We start from the raw sequence: 26,944 nt of genomic DNA, 5'->3' as shown, positions 1-26,944 counted from the left end.
TGAAGTATGAGAAACACTGAATTATTATAAAAGAAACCCACACCCACACTTCAATCCCTCTCTCATCAAATCTGGTAACATGGAAGAGTGGGGAAATCAGAACAGACATTTTAAAGGATTTTGATTTATTATTGAATCGGATTTTAAACTGTTGAAGCCATGTACTTAAAGCATCCCAAACACAGGACACTGTTACGACTTGAGAGATGTGAGCATCAGTTGTTGTGGTGTGCCAACACTGCCAGTTATGTTTTTATTCTATGTGGACAGAGTACTTGCATTCATAAGATAACTTAAGATTTCACAGTACTGTAGTGGACAACAACTACTCCTGCATGTTATTGTTACTATTTATCCTACATTTCTGCAAACTTGTTCATATTAAATTCCAAAGTTCCTGAAGGAGCTTTAATTACGTTATGTGTCCAAATATGTCCTCACTATGCACAACACAACTCAGAAATCCAAAAAAGCTTGGAAAGTCCTTTCTACCAAAATCCCTCCATCAAAACAAACAAACAAACCTATCTGTAGCCAATTTAAATTTCTCTTCCTTCTACATCATTAAGTAGAATTTTCTGAAGTTTGTCAAACTGAATAGAGTTCATCTTTCTGTTTCCGTTCCCAATCACAGTATTTTCCTAACTGAAGCGTGTGAAGTACGCAACATTACCTCTTTTCAGATCTACAAGGCCACATAATACTCAGACACGAAGCTGAGGACATTATGACGAATGTGTCCTCAATTCCACTGTGTAAGTACTTATTTGTTCAATAGTCAAATTTTCATATTCAACCGGTCAAAAAACTTTGTCTTCAAATACTTTTGTTTAATATTTTCGGTTGTTGAGTTTCCGTGTAATTAAAGCCTTTCTTATGGTCAGGGCCTTGCTGATGCCAAGAACAGTTCTCACTTACTAGGAATGTTTCCTTCTAAGCACATTCCCTTGAGTAAGAGAGCAAATGACACAATTGCTAACTTCTATAAATAAAGTAACAGTTTAGGTTACCTAGTTTTACCCCCCCTCCATCTGCTTTTTCAGCCTTTTCCTAACTGGAACAGAAAAAAAAAAATGTACGTGCATAGACACATTCCACATGCTCTCTATACATTCAGATTCATGAAGCCTGATTTTCCTTTTCTTGGTATCTGATTTTTCTAGAGTAGGTCTTACCTACATGTTTAGTGACAAACTCCAAACTAAATGTGTATGTTTAACTTACAAGTTTATTTTAGCTGGATTCACTACATCTATGACTCAAAATGAACAGCTTAAACATTAACTTAGTGCTTTACAGCTAAAACTGAGGACATTGGACCAGATAACATTCCACCTTCTCAGAGCATGTACTCAAAACTTAAATCTTACAAGTAGCTAAACCAACACAGATTTCCAAAGGTTAGTGATTAACTCAAACGACTGAAAAATTACACCAAAAGACTATCAAAGTTGAACACAGTTGAGTTCAGCAGTTCAGTTCCCAAGCAGATCTGTACGGTAAGTATTAGAAAAAGAACATTACAGTAATTTCCAGGTTATAACCGGGCATGCTGTTGTCACCGTTTAGTTCCCTTCTAGCCTCCAGAAAACGGAAGGGCATGGAGGAGAAGAGTTCTTCCCCGACATAACAACAGTAGACAAAATGCAGAGTTAGGCTTTAAAGAGCAGTTACTGACTTGAGAAAAAGGAACTGGCATGCTCTTGCTCTCTAACATTGTCAAGAAAAGACGGTCATGGCGGTTTTAACTGGCACTAATTGAAAAGTGAACTTCAGTTTTCAACTGCACGGTGTGTGCTTCTTCTCAGTCACATCACAGCAAAGCCCAGTGGTCAGATGGCACTGTCTGCTAGGGCTTGGAATTTGCTTCCCCTTTTTTTAAAGATTATAGCTACAAAAAGTAGTTACAGTAGCTTAAAGAAAGACTATTTTCTCAAGGGTCCAAAGTCATTCATATATATTTATATATATATAAAAAATATTTTTAATATAAAAGACCTAGCTTTTACAGACCAAGTCTGTCCCGCAAAGAGAGTACTTCTGGAAGCACTAAGTTCTTGTGCCCCATCCAAAGTGTTAGGGGTAACAAAGACAGACCCCCTGGTAATAAACCCACTCACCTCTTACACTAGGTAAGTCTGCAGCACACAACCTCGTCTAGGAAATAGCGGCATCTTCTCTAGGCTGAAACAATCAGTTATTTTGGTGAAATCCCCCACTACAAGACTTTGGCAGGGTGTACCACGGTAAGGACTGTTTCATACCTGCACTGTTTGCGACACTACTGCCTGTCAGACTGGCAGCCCACTGCTTCTGCTCTTGCTGAGGGTCTACGACACTGTTTCACTGGGTTAGAGGAGTGCTATACAACACCTATGAGAGATGCTGAAGTCTCTTACGCAGTTCCCTTGGAAAGGTTATTGGTTTTGCTCAAAGACAAAATTACCAGCCACGCGTAGTACTGACTCTATCAACTCCCTATAATTGTGCAAAGGCGGCCGTCACTGTGTGGAGCGTGCTCCTTCGAGATTATACATCACTAATACATTGTCCGTAACAACGTGAATCATCTTGAAAATGTGAGTGTATTTTACACACAAAACCACACATCACATACATATAGCTTATACAGAATTCATATTCTGTCATATTCTGCCAGTTTCTAAAAGCACATTCCAAAAACCAGGTTAAGAAGATCTGAAATGAACAGTGGGTTTAAGTCACTCATGTCAAAACACTATCTTTTACTGTGGCAGGATCAAAGAGCATTCCTTATACTAAAGATTCTGCTGTCTGAATTTGGTTTGCTATTCTGGCTAACAAGACCTTATTTTCAACTACTGTTATCTACAGATAGATGACTACGGCTACAAATCAGCGTTCTGGAAATGAACACCATGACAGTAGAGGAATACAATTAAACCAGATTCAGTTATGCTAAAAATCCAACCGTGTCCCCATCAAACCATCTTAAGTTGTAAAACCAACTTCTCTAGCTTCTCTTTAATTCAACCGTTATTTAAAAAAGCATAGCTCTGCACAGGAGAAACTCTTGTTTTCACTGAATAAAGTACTAGCAAAAAACTATCTTTGGTGGAAAGAGGCATTATGTATCTAATATATATAGAATCATAGAATGGGTTGCGTTGGAAGGGACCTTAAAGATCATCTAGTTCCAACCCCCCTGCCATGGGCAGGGACACCCTCCACTAGACCAGCTTGCCCAAAGCCCCATCCAACCTGGCCTTGAACACTTCCAGGGACGGGGCATCCACAACTTCTCTGGGAAACCTGTTCCAGTGCCTCACCACCCTCACAGTAAAGAATTTCTTCCTAGTATCTAACCTAAATCGACCCTCTTTCAGCTTAAGGCCATTATACCTTGTCCCTCTCCTGCAGGTCCCTTCAGGTACTGAAGGCTGCTACAAGGTGTCCCTGGAGCCTTTTCTTCTCCAGGCTGAACAACCCCAACTCTCTCAGCCTGTCTTCATAGGAGAGGTGCTCCAGCCCTCTGAGCATCTTTGCGGCCTCCTCTGGACTCACTCCAACCGGTCAATGTCCTTCTTGTACTGGGGACCCCAGAGCTGGACGCAGTACTCCAGGTGGGGTCTCACAAGAGCAGAGAGATACATAGAGAGAAATCTACAGACTTGTTTCTTCCTGTACGAAAACCTGGTTCCTTTACATTTGAAGGATATTTCAATTTAGTTTAACTGCCCATTAAAAACAGCATGGTCTACGTAACGTGGCACTGCTGGCATTCCACCTTAACAGACTTACTCAAGACTGCAGGTCTTTGGACTAGAAGACCTGCTACAGACTTTTCAGTCAAGCCATGAGTTTCAAAAATTTGGGGTTTTTTTAAACATAGTATTTTACACGCATGCATGCATGCCTGATTTGTTCCCATTAATCTTAGTAAATAAATATTAATGAGACTAAATATTGCCAATCCTCATGCCTTTTCTTTGACTACAGCAGGTCTAGCTTGTGTTTGTTCCTATGTGTAATAGAAAATGTTGACCTGTACTATTCTAGAAATAAAGATCATCTCTCTCATTTGACCAGAAATCCTTCTGAGGTTTTTTTTAATATGGAAAGATAATCAGTATTTTCATTATTCAATACTTCACAAAGTAAACAGGCACAAAATAAACAGGCACAAAATATTGCTTTTATATAAAAACAAATAGAACAGTGTCCTACTCACATCTGCATTAGGCCAGAGCTCCTTTATAACGTTTTCTATCCTGTTCACCACTTCCATCCGCATTCTTTCTTCTTCAGGTCTGGGAGACATATACTTATAAAAGTCAATGATTTCTTCATGAAGACTAAGAAAAAAAAAAAAAAGATCAGAAAGTCAGGAAAAACCCACAGCAGAATGAAATACCAACTACTGTAATCAAATATGCTTTTTAAGCTCCTAGTTACCATTTAGTTAAGGGGCAGTTTAAGAGTGGCATGTAATAAAAAAAAAAAAAATCCAGATTCACAACACTTAGTAACGTTTAGTTTCACGTTAGTTTCTTATATCACAGCTCAATATTGCACTGCATTTGCTGAAAGCGTGGAAGCAAGTTACATCCGAGCACCTTCACATTGAAAGTCACGCTCTGTGTTTTAACACCAGCATCACACAGATACAGTTCGGTCTTCAACTACAAACGTAGCCGTAAGCTCCGAGTACACACTTCGCAAAAATTTAAACAGGAGGTTTTCAGCCAATGTTTCCCAGTCAGCCCCTTGGCACCAGCGCGGCAGCGTCAGGCATCAGTCTGTACTCAGCACCAAGCTTTTTAAAAGGTGATAGTAATTGTGCAAGCGCTACAGCTAAAACCCCTGCTTCTTTTACTGCTTAGAGAAGACACATAAACTAAATATGCACTCTCTCCCCATAACAAGAAAATAAGTAGTACACACGCAGCAGCGGTGGCTCAGAAGAATAAGCGATTGACAGACAGTTAACCCATATATTTGACAGTTTACCACATTACATGCGCTTCTCGCAGTAAGTTATGTTTAGATTGCCTATGATTAGAGCTGAAATAAAAATGTCTTCATATAGTGCCGCAAATTTCTATGCTGCTAGTACCATAAACACATCATCATCTTGACTGACAACGTATTCAAAAAAAGCCAGACACAACCCTTTAATTCCAGCAAAATTCAGAGGAACTCTGGCACAGAGTAGCTAAATTAATTTCATTTGTTTCCTGCAATGACCATTACAGTAATAGCTAGTTATTTTTTAAAAATGTATTGTTTCTAGATACCAAGTACAACTGCATCCCTCCTTAAAGCTCTCAGGGACCATCAGAAGAGAGCAATTTATTAAGAGCAAGCCCTTAGATGAGATGTGGAATCTAATAATTCCCCACTGCACACACACTTAAATAAATCAAATGTTAATAACTGGAAGTTGTACACAGGTGTCAAAAAAACAGATTAAAATATCTGAAAGTTGTACTTAACAGAGTCAGGGTAGGGACAGAACTCAAAACTGTCTGCATTATGATCTTCAATACTGCAGCAGTACGAACACCACAAGCTTCTTTCTCTCAGAGACTGAGGAATAAAATATTTACATTACTTTTCACTGAGCATTTATTGGAATTTCCCACACACGGTTAGGGGAATAGTCACAAAAGCCCAGCAACTTGACGTGGCCATCGCCACAGGCTCTCTATACCTAACGCAAAGAGAAAAAATCCTCTGACGAGTTCCTCCAAAGGGAGATCCAGACAGATAGCAGATTTAGCTGTTCTAAATCAACCTTTGGAGAAGCGGCTCCTCCTTTGACACCTACAGAGGGAGCCTTACAAACCCTTAAACTAAAAACTAAAACAAAACAAATCCCCCAGAAGATCTCCTGTAAAAATGCAAGACACCATCTCCCTCCTTCCCCCCGTTACTGCCACGCTGGCATCAAGCCCTGTTCACGCACATCATCTCTGGTACCACAAGGATGTTCTGAACACTACAGCTGCAATATTCATGCCGATAAACGCTGCCTTCAGCATTTATTTTGACGTTGCTAGGAAATTTCTTACCTCCTCCTACGGCTGCTTTTTTACTTTCCCTTGGCAGGTTACAACCTGGGGTTAACGTGCACATTCCAAACCACCAAACATCCCTTACATAGGCACTGACTCCTCCGCCTTTAGCTTTTCAGCCATCTCCTGTTCTTCTGTTCTTCACTGCTATTCAATCTGTTGGCACTTAAACCTTCTTACTGCTATCCTCCCATTGCAGAAATTGAATTCAGATGAGAAATACGCAATAAAGAACAAGTTGAGCGCTCCAACAACCAAGTTCACTCTCCGTCCCCACTGCCAGTCACACACACTGAATTGCTAATTTGGTCTCCATATGCTTGACCATTAAGGTAGCATTCAAAACCAGGAACAACAAGGAAAACAGGCAAAAAAGGATAAACACCATCAAACTAGAAAACATCAATTATTTTTCAACTGTAAATTGGTGACCCAGCTTACAGGACGACCTGGGAGTCAGCCCAAGGCTTCCTATCATGGCTGGCAAAATCTTTACTTTCTTTGCAGACTACACGGTGGGGAATTGATCAAGGAACACAGCCCCGTTTCTGCCTGTGCTCCTCCGGACTAGCTGGAACAGACTGCTTACATCCACAAGGTACAAGATTTGCCCCAGAGCAATCTTTCAGCAAGGTAAGATTGAGCGCACGCATGCACTGCGTACCATGAGGAGTGGCACTGCTTAACGGCACAGGACGTGCTGGGATAATACTGAGGGACTATCCCTCGGGAGAAATTCATGTATGGCACAGCACAAATCCATACTGCCCGTCATTAGCAGACTCAGCTGCTCCTGGGCTTCCACTTTACGGGAGTTAATTGTTCCCTTGCCCCATAAGGGAACTTTGAAAGAACAAGGCAATCAGAAATGAGGTCCCCAAAGTGCACAAAGGGCCAAGTCACACAGACACTGGCAGTTCTCAGGGCACTTCTCTTTATGAACTCCACTGACGCTCTTAATCGAGATAATTGTATCAATTGGTGCATTCTTTAGAAGCGCATAAAATAATGATGTGTTGTCAGAACCAGATGTATTTCTTTTTCTAAACATAAATAACATATGTCTGCATCTCTTTAAATGGGATCCTTCTTGTCATGTAAAGCTTTATGGCAAAACAAAAAATTAAGCAGCATGCAAACACACAACAACTTACATTACACATGCACTGAATGTTACTAAACAATGCAGACGTAGAAAAATTGAAATTTGAACCTTTTCAGCAACAGAAGAAAGGCTTAGAGACTACTAGAGAAAGTCCCTATCAGCATGCTGGTTGGAAATACTACAGACATATATCTGTGTTTCATCTGCTCCCATACTCCGTGCTGCTAGGACCACCTGTGCTGCAGAGCCACAGCAGGCAGAAGGCAGGCAGAAGCCGTAAAGACTCAAGACTACACCTGGAATTGTATTTCCCTGCCCAATAACGGCTGCTGCCAAGAAATAAGAGAATGATTAATTAAAGCCAAGACAAACAGAAGTAGCCACACACAGATTTCGGAGCGGTACAACATGACTTAGAGGCGTGACTCCAATTAATGTGGAGTTAACTCAAGCTGTATTGAAAATTAAAACTCAAGGTTATTCACTGTCTTAATCAACATCTATTATAGTTGCTTTTTCAAAACAATTTGTTTGGATTAATGGAGTCTGTTTACAAGAGCCTCTAGTGGAATTTTATATCTTTAGCCAAAACGAAGATCAAAGAGACCAAGAAGTTATTTTTGGCATCATAACAGTATTTTATTATTTAATGACATTACATTCATTAGTTATTTTAGATAAAAGTCCTTAAAAGGAGACTTGTTTTTAGAAGGAAATTACACTGCAATAAACCTGATTTTATTATGGAGAGATATTGCATTTGGCTTTATAGTCATACTGAAGCACACCAACACCAAAGACCTACTTAGGATGTATGGAGATTGTATTTATACTGTATTTATTACAATAAATAGCTGTAAATGAGTGGGTCTTTGTCCTGTACTTCAGGAAATTGTAACATGTGGGGAAAAGAAAAATAAAATAGTCTCTTACATATTCTCTGAGTATGTTTTAAAACAAAGTACTAGCTGCATCATACCCTGTTTTCAAGCTTGGTAAGCTGATTCCATCAGAATTTCACAGAACAGAATTATAGAGAAGAGCAGCCACTAAATTTAGTAGATTATAGTGTCTGTTACGTTTATCTGACAGAGATAGTGATGTGTCATTAAAAAATAAATTATGGCTGCAAAAGTTGTAATCAGAAGGACTTCCCACTGTAACATCAGTGAATAGCACCACAAGGAACACAACTCTGCTAGCCTCAAGCCGTTTGGGTGAAAAGCCACAGGTTTTATGCAGATGGAACACAGTGCATTACATCTTTCTTAGTTTGATCACGCCTTACTTTATTTTGTAGCCCAACTTGCGGGCTCTAAATGTGCAACTCAGGATTCTCAAACTAGTTTACATATATCCAAGATGTTGTTATTCTGGAGTATGAATCTTACTGCACCTCTGCAATCAATTAAAAAATAATCATGTACGAACAAAATGTTATTTCTCTTTTATATGCACAGCACACAGACAGATACGTGGACAAGCACGTACACTTGACTGTGCACATCGGTTACCTGACACATAAAGCAGCACAACTCGCTATTGCTTTAAGTCCAGAACTGGAACCAAGAGTGATACTGGGAGGCACGTCGCTTTATGAAATGTAACTGGAGATACTACAAGTTTCACTTCTGCACTAGGATCCTAATGCAGACTAAATGACCAGCTCACCATGCTCACAGATTTCATTCGGCAGCTCGGAGGAAGCCGTCCCGACACAAGCAATGCCCAGCGCTCACCAGTCACACCAGTGGCTGCCCCAGCTGGGACCAGACCCTGGCCCTTCCCCGCCTGCCCTGAGCAGCTAGAAGCAGAGCACAGTCTTGCTAAGCAGAGTAGCCAGCCAGATGAAGATAATTCTGACTGGTTTTGCGTAATCACAGGATAACAATTAAGTGTTGCCTTAGCATACCAACAGGCAGTATCATATTAACCAGAGCAATATTTGAGTTTTATTTGAAAAGTTTCCTGCTTTTGTCATTCTGGAATTGTGTTATACTTCCACTCTCCTCCGGGTCTTCTTCACTCTTCATTTCACAGGAGAAATTATGCAGGCACGCATGGTCTGATTTCTCTCACCAGGGTGTTACCCGTAGCTTCTGCTCCAACTGTTAAAAAAGACTGGGTTAAAAATTCTGCTCATCCATCCCAAAGAGCTTCCTCTGCCTTGGGCATACATATTCCCTTGCACGGGAAATGCTATTTGCAACATCACTGAAGATAATTTCAGACAATGGATATTAACCATATGCAAAAAGCAAAGTATAGTGCTCATGCACTAGAATTTATTCTTTGGCAGGATTTTCTGAAGGAAACTTCATTTTCAGAATGATGAAAATCTAAATTATTTAGACCCTCTGCAGACAGTGGGCAGAAGTAAGCAATAAACACACAGAAGACACTTGCCTTCCCAAACTCTACACTTTAAAATGAATCACTTCTGATTTAAGTTTATTGATTTTATATCCACACTTGGATGGGATATTTGCAATGTACCCCTGTAGCATCAAATAAGCCTTTTGTATCTGAATTTTCTTTGGATGAATAATTCCTATAGGACAGTGCCCCAACCATTTTAAGTCTCCTCTGGAGAAAAAAATAAATAAATCAAAGCCAACAAAGAAAAATATTGTAGAATTTCAGGTTTATAATTGTCTTTGGGGAAGAATGTGAAGGAGTAACCTGAGGTATTTTAGCTTCTTGAAAGCATAAATAGTTAAGATTGCATAACTGCATCCATCCATCCCTCCCTCCACTCCCAACAGGAAAGCTAGCATTGCACAGGAGAAGAGAGAATAACTTCATTTTGAAGCTTCCCAAGGTGTTCTCTTAATAAAAAGATGGTACTGTTTTTGCAACAGTAAAAATAAATAATTACGGCAGGAAATTCTGATGCTTTGGAAGTTTCCACAAACTAAACAAAGCTTTGCCCTCTCCCATCTGCAACCTGCTTGGTCCTGAAGCGGTTTTGAATAAAACTGTAACTATGGTAAAGGAAAGACACAGAGCGCCCAATCCTCCCTCTCCTCCCCCCCCCCCCAATTTTATTTATTTTTAAAAAATATTTATTTTAAAAGCAACATTGACACTCTGCAAGATGGGGAATCCAACAGGTTCCCAAATTAACTTTCAATTTTAACATTAATCTCCCACGAGCTTAATAAAATAATTTCTAGATTACTACTACCATCTACATGTGTTGAATAATGAAGCAGGAACAACAGCAGACACTGTACAGATCACACATTATTTTTCCCACCTACAAACTCAAGCAAAACCAAACATTAGAGTAGCGAAGGGAACTGTAGATATGAAGCATCTCCTGAGGTCCTCTCCCTACCACCTGGGCCTCTGTAGCAGACAAATTCTTTTAATATTTGCTACGTTTGAAGCTACTAAAACCCACCTAACTGCACCTGCAGGTGATTTAATAGGCAGTTCAGTTTTGTGGTGACTGATACATCAGTCCTCATAAGAAACTAAAATTGTGCATAATAAAGCAAAGAATTTTCAAAAGCCTCAGAGATTTTGACCGTCACTTTTTATATCCCTAGTTAGTGAACCATATCAATATATTATAGGTCACGTAGCAACCATATTTTGAGCCACATGTGCCCTACGGGAGCTTTAAAATGAAACATTCCAAAAGGTGTCCGCATTAGTAACCTAACAAAACCAGGAAAGCTTAAGGAGCTGGGTTTTTCATCACACGCATTTTTCTTCAGTTCAGTTCACCCGTTTGAAATACAGCTTCACAGACCACCTTCTCACAGCTTACCTAAAAACAGACACGCAGAAAAAACAGGTATTCCACTGCCATATGACTACCAAACATCACAAAAAAAATCAGGATATCTACTGTATAAAGCAGTTTCCGAAGATGCAAATGGAGAACTTCACTTTGCAAAGAGCTAAGCAAATGAGCTTTGTTTCTGGCCCCTTCCATTACAGCCCAGGTGTCTGTTACCACTCCCCGGCGACAAGGTCTGTTATAACAGGATTACACAAACCTCCCTAATCCCTCTAAGGTGAAGTTAGCCAAGTTAAATCCCACCACCTTCATCGGTTCAGCTAAAGCAGCCAACTTCTCCAAAGCGGAGCAGGGAGCCCGAAGAGGAGCCCTCGAGGACGGCAGCAGCGGCCGCTTCCACCCAGACGGCAAGGGGCAAAAAGGCGGCAGTGGAAGAAGCGCTTTCGAGCGGCGTATCTACATCCAGAAAACCACCTCCGGCAACCAAGCGGTATTTGAGTAGCTTTCCGTGTTTACCCAAGAACAGCTTGACATTTCTGACTAGCGTTTGTCGTCTGCTCAGTAATTCACAGAATTGCCTTTTAGGACCGAGGGAGGGCAAAATTTTCACAAATATGTAAATGATTCAGGAACCCAGATTCTGTTTGCAGGACTAATGTCTTTCAGGATTAATCTAATCACTCTGATACTGAGTTTGAAAACACTTTTCTGAATGGAGCTTGTTCACTTCAACAATTTATGGTGGATTGATTACACGCATTTCTTCAAATGCTGTGGACGAAAAAAAGATTCCACAAAAATGTGTATTACAGAGACCCACAATTTCTATCCTGTGTAAATATTTGAAAACATACAGAATAGCTCCCTCCTCCTTCCTCCCAATCAACACCCATTCCCCTAAACCCCTCAAATTAATGTAGCTTTTTATTTATGTTCTGGATTTAACAATAACTTATTGGTTTAAATGTATCATAAAAAAGCACTAAAATAGCACTGTCTAATGGAAACAGCCAAAGAGTAGTAGAGACATATCAAAACACAGGACAAAGCAGCAATGTGGGCAGTTCTTTTCAATTATTTAAATTGTTGTCTCCATCTTTTCAGGTTGTTTTTTTTTTTATTTTATAGATCCTTTGCTTCAATCAGGATGAATGCTATCTTCTTTGAACTGATTCAGGTTATTTCTCATTACAACTCCCAAGCATATTCTTTAGTCCAGAAGTAATGCAAGAGGCTCTCTTTCCCTGACAACGTAGAATTGAGCACTTTTTGTCTGTTTATAAATTGCAATGTGTGCTTTGTTTTCTAAAATACACTCAGATGTACTAGAATTTTTCCTACAGAAATTTGTCTCTTAAGAGGAAAAAAGTCCTACTGAACTTTAATTATAAATCAGATGCTTGAATTAGTCCTACCAACAGGCAATCTGAAGTATAACTCTGCAACCGATCCACTGGCTTTTAACCCCATGCCATATACATACGCAGTCTTGCTCTCTATTTTTACAGCATTTCAGCAAAAACATCAAATGCCAACTCAAAAGAACATTTTGAGAAGTACGCTTACTTCCCATTGCCTTTTTTTTTTTTTTTTAAAATCATACTGTACATGAAAACAATCTAGCTGAATCACTACATGTGTGGGAATAGCCTTCTATTTCTTCCCTGAAAATTATCTACTTATCGTCCCTCCTTTCCATCTCTGTAAGCGAGTGCCAAAGTAAGGCATGTGTTTTGCTAACAGAGGAGTGGGGAAAAAAAGTATTGCGAGAAACTGGTACCTCAACTGAGCTGAAAGATAAAGTACTAACAAAAGAACAAGATGAAGCAGGAGAGAAAAGTTTTGTGCAGGAAAACCAAAGTGGGAAGAGCAGAGATGGGAAATAGCTGGTTTATTTCATAATGACAAAAAGGCTTCAACTCTAGTAATATCTAATTATCTTGAAACACACCAGTAATTCCAACATCTCGTATCAAATACTACAAGGTTTCTCTTTAGCTCACTTGTAGAAAAGTATTAGTCTGTTGGAACAGTTACATATACAGACCAGCTATGCAGTTTGCAACCTCGTAATTTAAAATACAGATACATATTTTTAAAAGCCTTTAAGTTTAAAGTGCAACTGTTAGCATGCCCTTCATAGATTCTGTAATTACAACTTGAGGTAAATTTCCAAACAGCTAAAACCACAGAGAAGTTAAAGGTATCTATTTCCTATAGTGGGGAATTAGTAATTCCTCAGCCTGCCAATTCCTCTTGCTTAAAAAACTCTCACTCAAAAAGATCAAACAACAGTTTACAAGTTTTTTTAAACAAGAGCTTACCAAGAAGTAAAAGCAACTATCAATAGTAGCTCAATTTATATTACCTGAACTTTGCCAATAACGCAGTAACATTAGGGTTAGTGTTAGAATTGTAAGGAAAGCTACAGCCAGCAAATCCCCGCGAGGTCCAGCCGGCAGCTACAACAGCCGGGGAGCGTTCGCTCTCTTGCCCCTCAGTGGGATCGGGGAGAGAATCGAAAAGAAGAGGTAAAACTTGTGGGTTCAGATAAAGCCAGTCTTATGGCAGAAAAGGAAGACACAATAATGATAATTAATAATGATAATAACGATAAAAGCATATACAAAGCGAGTGATGCACAGCACACTTGCTCACCACCTGCAGACCACTGATGCCCAGCTACTATTTTGTTAGTGTAGTAATTATCACACGAACAACCGCTCCGTGACCTGCCAATAAATGACAGCGCATGCTGCCTGGGCAGAGGCGAGACTGACACGCTCCCTGCAGGCTGACGAGCACTTCGATAGATAACGTGTGCTCGGGAAAAAAATCTCCATCTGAAGACTCTGATCGGAGCTAAAAACTCGCACCACAGACCTTTGTCACCATGTAAACGGCCACGTGTGTGGCAGATCTCAACAGGGTTTTCTGACGCAGAAGAGTGGAGAAAAGTCCTCTACTTTCACACGCATTTCTGCCTGGCAAATATTCTTCTTGCTTATGACTTGATAAATTATTTGACTTGAAAGACTAGTTAAATGAAAGGAAGGAGCGCAATGTAATTATTAAGTCATGCCTCCTTCCATCAGAGTTGATTTAAACTTTCCAACATCCACCCTAAAGAAGCCCACGTCAATCCCTAAGAATGAAGAGAGACACTACCACAATTCCAGGCTTACACTGTCCACTTCAAAGCCCAGTCAAAGAGCTGTTTAAAAGTCCAAGTTCCTACCTGCAGCCGGTACTGTGTACACACTTGTCCCTGCAGATCGGTAACACACACCTGAGAGCGCCCTGCGCTAACTCCACAAAGCCACCTCGCATCCGTCTGTGCCTGATTTTTAGCTGCCAAGTAGCCAGAAGAACCAAGAACACAATAAAACTCTAAATACCTCTGCTTCAGTAACATTTTCAAATTAAATCTGTAGTGCCAGTATGCCACCTGGTAAGTCAATGCAGATTTCCAAAGCTTTCCAACATTTTCTAACATTCACAGCTTTGGGTGGCTTTTTTTTGTTTGTTAGTTTTTGAGAGGAGGGAATTTTGCACAGCATTTTGGAATATTCAAGGAATATAAAAATTAGCCACAAGTCACTTTGGTCGCATCTCCTATATTAGAAGCATTCAAAACTCCTTATGAAAAGCTCTAAAGTTACCACTTACTATTAAACCCACAAGGTTTTAAGTTTGTATGTTAAGTTTGTATTCTTCAAGCAAAATGGACGGTGACCCCAATTTACCTGTTTAACACATGGTCAGAACCAGCTTATCACCCATTCATTACTTCTTCCTGCACTTTGGTGACACTCTGCTACAATATTAATACAAGTTTAGACGTGCTGCTGTCATATCCAGGCAAAACTCATATCTCAGAAGCAGTTCTCCCTCTCACTTCCAAATGCTCAAAAGTCACCGGAGCGGGCGTGTTTTGAAGAAGGAGGAGGAACCACAATTACACATACTATGGCAAGGTACAAGGAACATTTCAGGTAACTTTTTACTTTGATGATTTATTATCTTTACAGTAAGGGTGGGCACAGTGAACTATGTTCAGATCAAACAACACTATTCATTTTGGGACTGATGATGCAGTAACATGCTCCCTTAAAAGTATATATTAGAAACTATTTATTCATATTCAGGTTTGGTCTCTTGTGCTCAGATACTCCCACTTGCAAGGCAGGATGCCTGGGTACCAGGAAAACCACGGGCCTGGAGCAGTAGTATTCAATCTGCAAAGTATTTTGGAGAGTCGCCACCCTCCTTTTGCTCTGCTTATCATTGTGGGCTAGAAAGCTACCAACGATAACCATCAAAAAAGGACAATGCCTAAGCAGATCACAGAAAAATGTTTCCCAAGGTCACCTCTATTAGCCCAGTGATAGAGAGATACACTCAAGAGCTTTGATGTCAGGAACTGGAAGAAATGCTTCTTCCTCCCGTGTAGGTGACTGGTCTCATCCCTCCAAGTATCTGGAGAAGCTGGTCTCTGACTAAGCCTGTGGGTCAAATCATGGTTTTTATCATCTTCTTTCCCCTGAAGCTTCAGCTAGTACATCTCCCAGAAAACTACCAATATAAGCCCAGAAAATACTTCACTGAAATACTTCCCATAAGTCCAAAATGTTAAAATTCAGCGACATCAATATATCCTGAAAGATGACTTATAAAAGATTTCATGTGACTACCTCAATTGCTGGGTTCTGCTTAGACATAAGGACAAAAGAATCACCACATGGTGAAAAAATGGGACTTCTAACGGTTTGAGAGTTAAATCCCCACAACTGACCCAGGCCATATGTCATGTAGGTGAATGCTGGAACCCACCCTAGGATGGGACATCCCCAGCACGGCACACGTCCTCACGCCATCCACATGTTGCGCATTAACACATTTGTACGCAGTCTTCCAACAGAAGTACCAAATGGAGAGCGAGGGGCTGTGCAGAGCTCTCAGAAACCCACTCAAGAGTCATGCAACTCACTTACTGAAACCACTCTCTCAAAATAATTTCAGTAATAATTTGAAGATTAAACAAATCTGTCTAGTGTACCAAAAAACCGAGCAGAAGATGCAGCAGTGGAGACCAGCTATGAGAAAAACATAAGAGGGTGGCTGCGAGCTCTACAAACTGCTGAATCGATAGCAACTAGAAAGAGCACGTTTCAGCATGCCTGAAGCAGGTACGCTTCAGAGGAGCGAAGGCTGAAGTGAACTATTCCAGCATATAATGTTCAGTGACTTAATGCCTACAGGCAAATACCGCATTGTACAAGGAATGAGAGAGGAAGTTTGTTATTACAGAGTTATTCTCTTCATTTGCTCCAAGGTGCTGTTATGCCGGGAGCTGACACTGCTACTTACTGCCACTGAAACATTATCTTCTACCACCCGTATGTGCCCTGTCCCATTTGGGCCAGTTGTAACAAAAGCAGCTTCAGAAGATGACTAATTAATTCAAATTTAGATAGATTTCAGCTAAAAAAAAAACAGTTGCAGGTGATGTATAATGTAATGACAAGACAGCAACAAAAGCAAGACAGTACTGTCCTTCCTGCCTAATTTCAAAAACTATCCCGTAAGAGGAAATCTAACAGCTCGATGAGACAAACTTCTCTTCCACCTGATGCTGGAAGCTGAGGTACACGTACAGAAGCTGCTTACCTCAAATAACGAACTAGCTCTTCAAGACAAATATCAACATGAAAATTTTCTCCTGTGAGCACCTGCCAAGTATGACTACTACAAGGAAAAATCCCCATGGATGAATGGGAGTAAGACACTGAGTCCAAAACACAACCAGAAGCCTAAGTAAATACAAGATCCTCGAGCACGTGAGTTGAATCGTCCAACTGAAAAAGACTGCGACATAATAAAGCAAAAATTAAGTAAAATAATCAAGAGCTCATTGTTTCAGCCTGGCTCAATATTGACCCAAGACTGTCTGATTTGCAATCATGATCATTTTTCAGATCAAGATAGTTCATCATTGCCCTATGTTTAACTCAATACATTAACCGACAGTTGTGGAAAGCTTGCCAACCAGGAGTACCTCTGAATACGTAAGAAAGGCATCGTGCAAGGCGCAAGTCCAGAGTAAAACTTCACAACATTTTCAGAAATGATATGCATACTTATTTTAGATTAAAGCCAAAATCTCATTGAGGGAGAAGGGGGAGTAACATAAATGCATATAAAGAAGCATGCTTTTTGTAACAATCCCCTTGAAATGAAACAAACAAAAAAACTCCAAAACCAGAATAAAAAAACTTTTGCTTTTTGTAGTATTTAAGAAAATATAAGCTGCTCCTAAAGTAACAGAGGAAGTGAACAGCTTTAAAATTAACAGTGAGAAAAGAAGAAAGTTATGTTATCACGCTTCCTCAGTCTAGATCAATCACAACATCAAGAGGTCAAGCAAGGTCAACAAGCTTTGATTAAGAACTCGCTATCTTCAGACTACACCTTGACACAAAACAGTAAGATCAACACCTTAATCAACAGACTATTGCAAGATATTCCTGCACACTGTATTGTAGCGGTATTCTTATTCTAATTACAGTATGACATTATATAAAGGGCTTGTCTATACTTGATATTTGTGACAGGGTAATGGTTAATGCAAGTTCTTTCAGATTTTATTGGGTACATAAACAAAGTAATTGTAAGAAAACATGCGACACTTTAAATGTGTGTACTTAAATCTACCTGGAAGTAAATCCACACTGCGTGGAGATGATCAGCCAATGTTCCTGCTCACCTACACATTCTCATTTCCCTGATCTGCAAGTTTCTAGAGGAGTTTAATGCTTGCATTTGCCCATTGTCATATCCCATTACTTGTAGAATCACAACATTATTTCCTCCATGCTGTCTAACAACATTTTCAATACTGTGTTGGCTATCTCCTCCCTAATAAATCACACCGATAAGATGGAAGAGTGGAGATGCACAGACACTTACTTTGATCCTAAGCCTCTGCTTATTTGAGCCTCTTCTAGCATTGTTTTCCAGTAAAAATCCTGTAAAACGCAATGCAAAAAAAAATTGCAAGATGCATGCAATGCAGTATGGTGATGGAGAATTCCACACCGTAAAGCTTTCTCAAGCAATTGTAGTAAGACTGTGCCTCTTTAGCTGCACATCGCTTTTGAATAATTCAGACGTAGTTCTCATGCCATGGAGGACATTACGAGACTGTCAGAGAGGCTGATCTGGAATGAGGGCTGCCAAATAATTTTAATTGTCACCATGGGAGGAAGAAAATTAACAGATGCTGCTGATGTACCAGCATAAGACATCCTCAGACCCAGTCATGCAGCCAGTTCATCCTCACACCGAGCTGATGTGCTGGAATTGCCCTGGAGCAGCTGCCTCCTACCTGTGACCCACCCTCAGAGCTTCGCGCCCCCGCAGGCGGCCACGCTTTAAGGGTCAGAAAGATAACCATCGGGACAACTAGTATCAAAAGCAATACTAATACATTAATTGCATGACTATGATACAACACATGAGTATCACCAATACAAAGTCACTGAAAAGATTTAAACAGGCTCTACAGATCTGTAGGAGAGGTTTTTGTATAAACTTGCAAACAAGAGTTCTGCTGCCTTGATCCACATCTATCTCTTGCTTTGACATCGTAAGTTCATAGTATTCCTGGAAAAAAATCCTGCTGCGTTATCTATTGTAGGGAAAGTTACAAAATTATTAAAGTTCAAATTGCTCCTTCTGTAAAGCTATTTAGCAGCCTAGGAAAAATATCTGAAGCCTGCATCCAGCTCGCTAGTTTTCCTTTTTCTTGCTTATCTGAATATTTTCTTTAGCCCCAATTTCTAGGCAAAGGGACAAAAAGCAATATTCAAATATGACTAACATCTTGAGCACTCTTTGGCAGTTCATCCAGAAAGATAATTCAAAAAGATGAATGCTCATAATTTAAGAAATCCGAGCACATTCAAACAATGAATTAGCATGCGAATTGCTCACTAGAACAGCAATAGTATTTATTTGCTTATAATATGTATTATGCAAGATTTTCACTGGTTATGTTGCTATATCACTACCAGCACACACGCCTCTCAAGAAAATACCTAACCTGGCTCTGGGCCGCATTCTGTTACTGCTGCCAGTTCTGACATCCAGCAAAGAGCATTGGAACCATTGTTTTACATCACATGTAATAAACAAAAAACTTTGCAGTAAAAGTCACCTCTTTAATTTTGGCACATGCATTATTTTGAAGCACATACTCCATATTCAGAGATGTATTCTGAACAACCAAATTATAAAAAGAAATGTGAAGTATTATATTATTGGCTATTTCGATAGCAAGGTTATATATACAACTTCTCAAAACCACATTTCAAAGTTTTGCAGATTCCCAAAGTAAAAAAACAGACCTCATATTCCAACTTAAATAAGTGAGTATAAGCTGCCCAGGAACAAAATATAACAGTAAGATGGTTTAAGCAACAGTATGCTTTCATGGTACAGGTCCCCATCTATTTGCTAGGGCCAACAATACAATCTCAGGCTTCCTAAAACTGACCTTATACTAACAGTTTGCCAATTAAAAAATAAGAGCTACAAACCCAACATCATTTAATATAATACTAATAAAGATTTGGGTGAGATCCTCTTTTTTCAACTGCATACTGCTACTGAAAGCATGTATCAGCTCTTGGGAATCAGCAAGCGCACAAGAGGGAATGACATACTCTTCCTATTACTTAATATAGACATCCCTATCTACCAAAAAAAGTCCGCCAAACTTCTGTTCCTTATATAGGCACTCCAAGGTAAATAGGTGCCCAAGTCCCAAACAGAAGATAAGAGTCAGAGAAAACAAAATAGTTCACAAGATACATTCACATGCTGTTTCCTTGCCCCTGTAGAAATCAGCAGGCCTCTGAAGTCCTCCTTAAATTGTTTAAACAAAACATGCTGAAATGGTGGCACCATGCCAAAATTCTGCAAGCTCAAGCAATACTGTTATATAATATTTACAGTGTATTTCCTAAAGGTTTCCTCAAAGTGCCTTTAGTCTAACATGTTCATCCCCCAGTAAACTTGTTTCTCCCTCCCCACCCCTCCAGAAGAAGGAATTTTGTTCCGCAGGAGGCTCTGGGGAAATAGCCAATGTCGCTTCCACAAAAGCCAGACGACCGCCTTCCAGAGCTGCACAAGCTGTCACAAGGGTACTGCCAGAACTGTGCTGTGGCATGACTCAGGACGAGACGGAGAGCGACGGTGGATCTTATCAGACAGATACAAGACAAGGATTTGCACTTGAGTCACATCTTTGCACTTCTACCTTACAGCTCACACACGCAGCTACAGTGAGGAGAGAGTACTGTTCTAAGAGGCTTTTTCGGGGAGCAAGCAGATTTGTGTCTATGAATTTTTCCTGAATAATTCATTTTTATGCATGATGTACACAGTGAATTCAACCGCAACCTGCATTTTAACGTACGTGTCTTCTCTAATCCAAAATGCGTGCCGCTACTCTAACAGAAGATACATTTAGAAGTCGTGCACACACCTCACTGTTTCACCAGAAGTCTGGGCACAGAAGTGCTTGTTTTACTTACGTGAAGCATTTGCATGTATTGAGTAATGCAACAACAAATCGAGCACCAACCGTGCATTTGATTTCAGCACTTAAGAGTACATGATGAACAACAATACAATTGATTAGGATTTTATCAGATTTCCCTAAGTTAGGCACTCGGTCTGGCTAGACGGTTTGCTGCAGGTACACATACTTGATGATCTTAAAGGTCTTTTCCAACCTAAATGATTCTATACTTGCTCTGCTCACTGTACACCCGGCTCTTTCTGTTCACGCCCCAACCCACATGGACATCATGCTACTGCGGCCGATACCGTGCAAGGGCCTGAGCAAGTAAGAGCTAAAGAGACACAGAGTAAGTTATCTCAAGCAGACGGCTGCGTTACTGTAGCTACACGTGCTCTGGTCAGCTCAAAGCCTGTGGAGAATGAGCTTGCACCTGCCTTAACGTACTTAGCTTCTTTCAAAGACGAGATTAAAAGACCTGAGAGGCTGACAAATTTCGCATGAAAAAAATCATAATAGAACTTCTGTAGCAAAGACATATGGCTTTAAGCTATTTTCTTCCTAAAGTAGTTATGATTTTATTTCATGGTATCCTCTGTAATCCTGGGCAACATGCTGGGAACCCTTATGTCGAGTAAGCTGAAGCCTGCTCAATTCTCTACCAACCAATTCGGCAGCCTGCAAGCGCGTGCAGGTCCGTTCGCACAGCCCTCCTCTGGGGGGCACGGGATTCTCTCCCCTTCATCTTGGAAGTTTCCATTAGTATTTCAAAACACTGTACATTCAATACTTCAAAATACAGTTTTCTATTTAACTCAGGTTCCTCCTCAGGAGTACATATTACTGTTTTCCCTCCTTAAACTCACACGTTAATTGGGTTCTTGCCTTTGGCTGCAGAGTTCTGTGAAAACTAACCAGCTCTCTACGGACTCCCAAAATCCACATCTCCTACCTGGGAACTATGTCACAACCCGACTCCTTCCTTTGGCACAAGAATCACAGAAAGCTGCGAGAAGACAGGCCAAAGTCACGCACAAGTCTTTATTCTGGGGTTTTGTTACGCTTAAGGCTTCTGGCTTAAGCAGTTCTTCTTGCATCACCTTTTAGCTAGACTCAATCTCAACTCAGTGACAGCTATAAAACATCCATTTCCATACCCCAAATATTTTTTCTTCCTTTTTAATTATGACAATACTAACATTATTCACTGTTGCCTTCGGGACATACACACACACACAGAGAATCCCCTCCAAATCCCAATCCACGTATCCTTCTACAGCCTTCAGTTTTGCTACGAAGTACCCTGTCAAGATATATCCAGTTAAACTCTGTAAAGGTATGTTATGTGTGAAGTCAACAATACCATCATACACATGTCGGAAAACTTTTCATTCATTTTCTGAATTATCTGGTCTTTTCAGCACTACTGTCTGTTGACCAAGTCCCCAGAGGAGGTAAGATACGCAAGTTGAATCCAACTGGTGCAAAGCAACTTACAGGTAGCACTAGACAATTGACTTACAGGGCTATTTCAGAACTCACAAAGTTAAGAGTGCCACAACAAAGAAGAGTACTTGTAATGCAAACATCTGCATTATTAATAGAACTGCAAGTCTGAAAACTTAGAGTAAGGGAAAATACTAAAGATGGGCCAGAACACAACATGTACAATAGCACTAGTAGCTCTGTGGGAGTAAAAACTGGCCACGTGTCGAACTGTCAGTATTTCAGCGTTGGTGAATGTTAGCAAATATTGTGCATGCTTTATAAGAAATCTATCTTGAAATAAAAAACAATATTGTTGTGGGCTATTTTTAATTATTTGGTTATCTCTTTGTATGTATAAATAGCATTAACTAAGAAAGTATGTTTCTCAATAAAAAATAAAAACTTGAAAAGAAAAAACTCAAGAGATTTGACTGAACAGATACTTTGCTTTTAACCAAAACCTCTACTATTTCAACATGTTTTACTTACCTAAACCTTTAGACAGCTAGTACCCACTGTTTTGTGTTTACATAAACTGTCCAACTAACTAAAAATTAGTGGACTGTTTTTCCAGACAGCTGATCAATATAATTGTGTATTCAGAGCTGGTGTTGTACAGCTGTACACACAAGTGACATCCTTGCACTGGAAAAATGAATGTCACATGTCAACTGTGTTTGCCACCGAGTCAGGTCTAAGCTTTCTGAACATGGGACTGTTCCACAACACTCAAAAGACTCGAAATTTAAAGTGATTAACAGAAGAAAATTACAGGATGGTATATAGGGAGAAGTGTGGAAAGCCTTTACTATTTTTTCACAATTTGCATTGAAACAGTTAGGGAAGAAAAGGGTACTGTCAACACACAAGTAATGCTGTAAGAGAACCGCAGGTCCCTTTCTCCCCCCAGTAACTGTTAGAATTAGTCAACAAAAATTTGGGAATTCACATTGGAAATAATTTAAAATATTTACTGTAGCAACAGCCTCATTTGCTGGGTTACAAACCTCTCTATCCATCATTACTGTCCGGTGTCTCAAGAGCCAAGACAGATGCCTTATTAAAAAGAAACTCATCTGTGGGAGCGATGGCAGTACCTCGGTGCACACCACAGGCAGTTCCACAGGAGGCTTCCTGCAGCCTTGCCAGTAGCCAGTCGGTCACACTGCAACCTTCACAAGACCTAAGCATTTTCTATGCTTTCCTAAGAGGATTCAGCCCCTTTTAGAAATTGTTTTTGCAATTTTTCATTCAAGATTTGTTAGCCAACTGCCTCTAAATACCTTTGGAATAAGTAGTGTTTTAGAAGCAAATACCACTCACTTGCATAATTTAGGAAATGCAACATAGGGGTGTATCTTAGAGACACTCTACCTTAACCTGCTTTGAACAAAGCAAACAGCTAAAACAGAATCCAGCATCATGTAAATACATGCTACAAACTAGACAGTCAAGCCAAATGCAGACCAACATATTTGAGTACTTTTTGATACTATTAAAAAAAGTCCACGAGTGCTTCCATGAGTTTGAAGCTGATTAAACAAAATTCTACTCTAGCAATAGACATCACCTCGAATACTTCAGTACAGTTGCTGTCACTTTTCTTATTAGTATTATTATTATTATTAATCTCTTGCTGAAGATCACCCTTTTTTCCCCTCTATATCTTCAATATAGGGAAAAGGTTTATGGATTTATGATAGAGAAAGCCACTTCTAAATATGTTCCTCAACCTTCAAGTAAATAAGTGACAAGCTAGAAGATAAACAGAGTCCAAAAACTAACTTAGAAAAATTCAGTACTTGGTATGTTTTGCACACATTACTTTTAAGTCTTGTGAAGAAAGTTATGGAAGGTTCCAATGTCTAGTGACTACAGAATTTAAAATAGCACACTTCTGCAGTGTCATTTTATTAATTATTATAACCCCAGCAGTGAGGGTAACATAGGAACTGGCAAGAAAATAGGGAGCCAGAGCTGGTAAGAGTTTGTCTTCCAAAGTAACCAGAAAATTTGCATAATAATTTTGACAAATCTTACAGAACAGCAATTTCGGAAGGCAAAGAGGTCAATGCTTTCTAGCGGGAGGCAGCTGAAGGACCCTTAGGTACGAGTTCGGCACACAAAAACTGACGCACCCAAATCGTTACCGATTTCTAAAATGAGCTCTTCCTGGCCTTCGACTGTCACCATACACCTCCGCCATCTGAACCCTGGAACGAAGCCAGATGTGTTTGTAAAGGAGCAGGATTGGAAAGGGTATTACACCTGCACGCACCACACCAGAAATCCAGACTTAGTAAGTCAAATATACGTCAATGTGCTCTCACCACGGGGAGGAGGGGTATGCTGTGGGTCAAGGCAAAGGTTATATTTTTTAAAGTATGAACTTTGGAAAAAAAAAAAGAAAAAGGCCGCAGAAGTTACCGAACGGCTTTTACCCAGGGCATCACCCATATCAAAAGCCATCCCCGTGCTTCAAAAAGGGAAGGAGGGAGGGCTCAAAACAGTTTTCAGGTAAACAGAAGGTAAATGTTTGCCTGTCCTCTATCTCTGTGGGCTCGTGCAACGCCAACCGATGAGACCTAAGCTAACACAAAAACACTACGAACAAAATACTCGGATCAGCACACGCATTCCACAGTCAGAGCTCCATGAAAACCATTAATAATCCCATACTGAAATCCATAATGCTCTGTACATGCATGCGACTATTTCTGAAAGCGGGTGCCAGCATGCGTGCATACCTTCTCTGTCAGGTCTTAAAAACACGCTCCCCATGTAATTACCTAGTCTATGCACTTTCTTTTAATGGCAGCAGATTATTAGGTTTTTTTAAGTTATAGTTCCTACCGTGCATTTGTTCCACACGTAGCACAAAGCTTTCTAAGCGCGCTTGACGGCGGCTGCGGAGGGCAGGCGTGCAGGACCTGCCCAGCTGACAGCCTGCTGCCTGCTCTCCTCCGTCCTCCCCCCAGCCAGCCCCCCCGAGCGACCGAAGCGCCTCGTCCGGCCCCGCAGCGTGTGCGTGAGCAGCAACGCTATTAGACGTGTCAACAGCAACAAAACCCAGAATAACCGCAAAGCGAGCGGCAGGGCAACAGCGGAACACCTGTGTTTGAGGAGCAAAGCACGTTACCGGGCGAGGAGCGTGTAACACGCCCCACGTGCACACGCGGTGACAGCAGAAGAGCCTGCGAGGAGCTCCCGTCCCCTGCGGATAGGCGTGCCCGCACCATTAGCATGCACACGGGCACCCGCTGCCCCCCGCCGCCAAACGCGTTTATTCCCCGCTCCCTGAGGAGCGGCCGGCCCGGCCGGCCGGCCGCGCAGCCCAGCCCGACGCCGCTGGCCCGGGAGGACGGGACGCTGAGCGCCGCGGCGCACGAGGGGCTGCCCCGCCGCAGGCCGCCCAGCACCAGCGCGGCGGGTGCGCACGGCCGTTTCCCGGCGGCCCGTGCCGCGCCGGGCACTGACAGCCGAAGCAGAGGCCCGGCGCCCCCTGCCCCCGCCTCCTCCCCGCTGGCGGCGAGCGGTGCCCCGCGGCCCCGGCCCGGCTGTCCTGCGCCACCCGCCGGGGCCGGGGCCTGGGCCGCGCCCCGCCGCCGCGCCTCAGGTGCCGCGGCCCAGCGTCCCCCGCCGCCGCACCTCGGCGGCCGCCCCGTGCGCGGCACCGCTGTCCGGCCCCGGCGTGCGGCCGCCGCTCCCCGCGCTGGCCCCGGGGCGGGGAGGGCCGAGGCCCCCGCCTCCTCCGGAGGCCGGGCCGGGGCCAGGCCCGGCGCTGGCCGATGCCCGGCGCCCTCTCGCCCGCCCGTCCTCCGGCCCGGCTCCGCGGCCACTCACCCCACGACTCCCTGGCTATAGTTCCTCTTCTTCCAGGGGGTGCCGGTGTAGAGCGGCTCGGCCAGGCCGGCCTGGGCCCGGGCGGCCGGCTCGTCCCCCAGGGCGGGGGCCCGGCCCTGCCCGGGGGGCCCCAGCAGGAGGCTGTAGTTGAGCCCGAAGGTGCTGGCCTTGTTGTCGCGCTTCCTCTTGTTGCTGGCGGCCGCGGCGGCGGCGGCGGGCGGCCCCCCCCGTGCGGGCCGGGCCCAGGCGGCGGCCCCCGGGGGCGGCGAGGCCTGGTGGTGGCTGCGGTTGTGCTGGTTGTTGGCGCTCTCGAGCGGCAGGAAGTCGGGCTGGGGGTCGGCGCGGGGGGCGCGGTACATGCCGGGCGGGGAGGCCGGGCCGGCCCCGGCGGGGGCGCTCTGCTGCTGCTCCTGCTGCTGCTGCTGCTGCTGCTGGAAGTAAAGGTTGCGGACCCCCTGCGTGGTCTCCCAGATCTGCATCCACAGGCGGTTCGAGGGGCCGAGCTGCTCTGGCTGGAACCAGGCGATCCGGGGATCCATCAAACGGGGACCCACCCCGGCTGCCTCCGCTCCCCGCGCCGCGCCGGCCGCCGACGCCGAGACCCTGTCACCGGGTCCCAGCGCTAATGGCGGCTCCTATGGAAGGGCAGCTCCGCGCCTGCCTGCTCGCTGCCGTCGCTCCACAGCCCCCGCCCCTCCTGGCGAGCGCGGCGAGGCGGGGCCCGGCTGGGCCGCCGGCACACGGGCCGCGCGCAGGGAAGGGGGGCGGCGGCCGGGCGGGCGGCGCCGCTGGTGGGCCCCGGCCTCCCCCCCCCCTCCGGGCTGTCACCCGCCGCCCCGAGCCCGGCCTTCCCTCCCGCCTCTGCCGCCGGGCCGGCCCCGGGGCGCTGGGGAGCGGAGCCCTGAGCCGGGCGGCTCCTCTCACGGCAGAACCGTCCCGGTGCCGGCGGGCCCTCAGCGAGGCGCAGGCTGCCGGGAGACCCGCCGGCGGGAGCCCACCGGCCCCGCGCTCCAGGGGTGCGGGACAGCGGCAGGGAGGAGCCGCGCTCGGAGGACGAGCCCTCGCCCCGGCTCCCCCAGCCCCGCCGGCGGCAGGTGCAGCCGGGGCCGGCCGGA

At 43.0% G+C, this 26,944-nt stretch overlaps 1 protein-coding gene across 2 annotated transcripts in view; it reads right to left on the bottom strand.

Moving 5' to 3' along the window:
• TENT4B (terminal nucleotidyltransferase 4B) overlaps nt 1-26,516 on the bottom strand; it is a 45,569-nt gene extending 19,053 nt beyond the window's left edge. Inside the window, exons 1-2 of one of the 2 annotated variants that reach the window (XM_054840425.1) lie at nt 25,830-26,516; nt 4,211-4,334 (exon numbers count right to left, since the gene is read on the bottom strand). In XM_054840425.1, coding sequence (XP_054696400.1) covers nt 4,211-4,334; nt 25,830-26,368 — 663 coding nt within the window. In that variant the 5' untranslated portion in view covers nt 26,369-26,516. Of the gene's footprint in view, nt 1-4,210; nt 4,335-24,136; nt 24,208-25,829 lie in introns of those variants that run through there. The other variant, XM_054840426.1, reaches the window with a different exon arrangement.
• Between the last annotated feature and the right edge of the window lie 428 nt (nt 26,517-26,944).

This window comes from Grus americana, chromosome 13 (assembly GCF_028858705.1).
Source record: "Grus americana isolate bGruAme1 chromosome 13, bGruAme1.mat, whole genome shotgun sequence".
NCBI classification, from domain to species: Eukaryota; Metazoa; Chordata; class Aves; order Gruiformes; family Gruidae; genus Grus; species Grus americana.
Note: the sequence above shows the minus strand (reverse complement) of the source record. Positions and strands in the feature narration are given on the sequence as shown.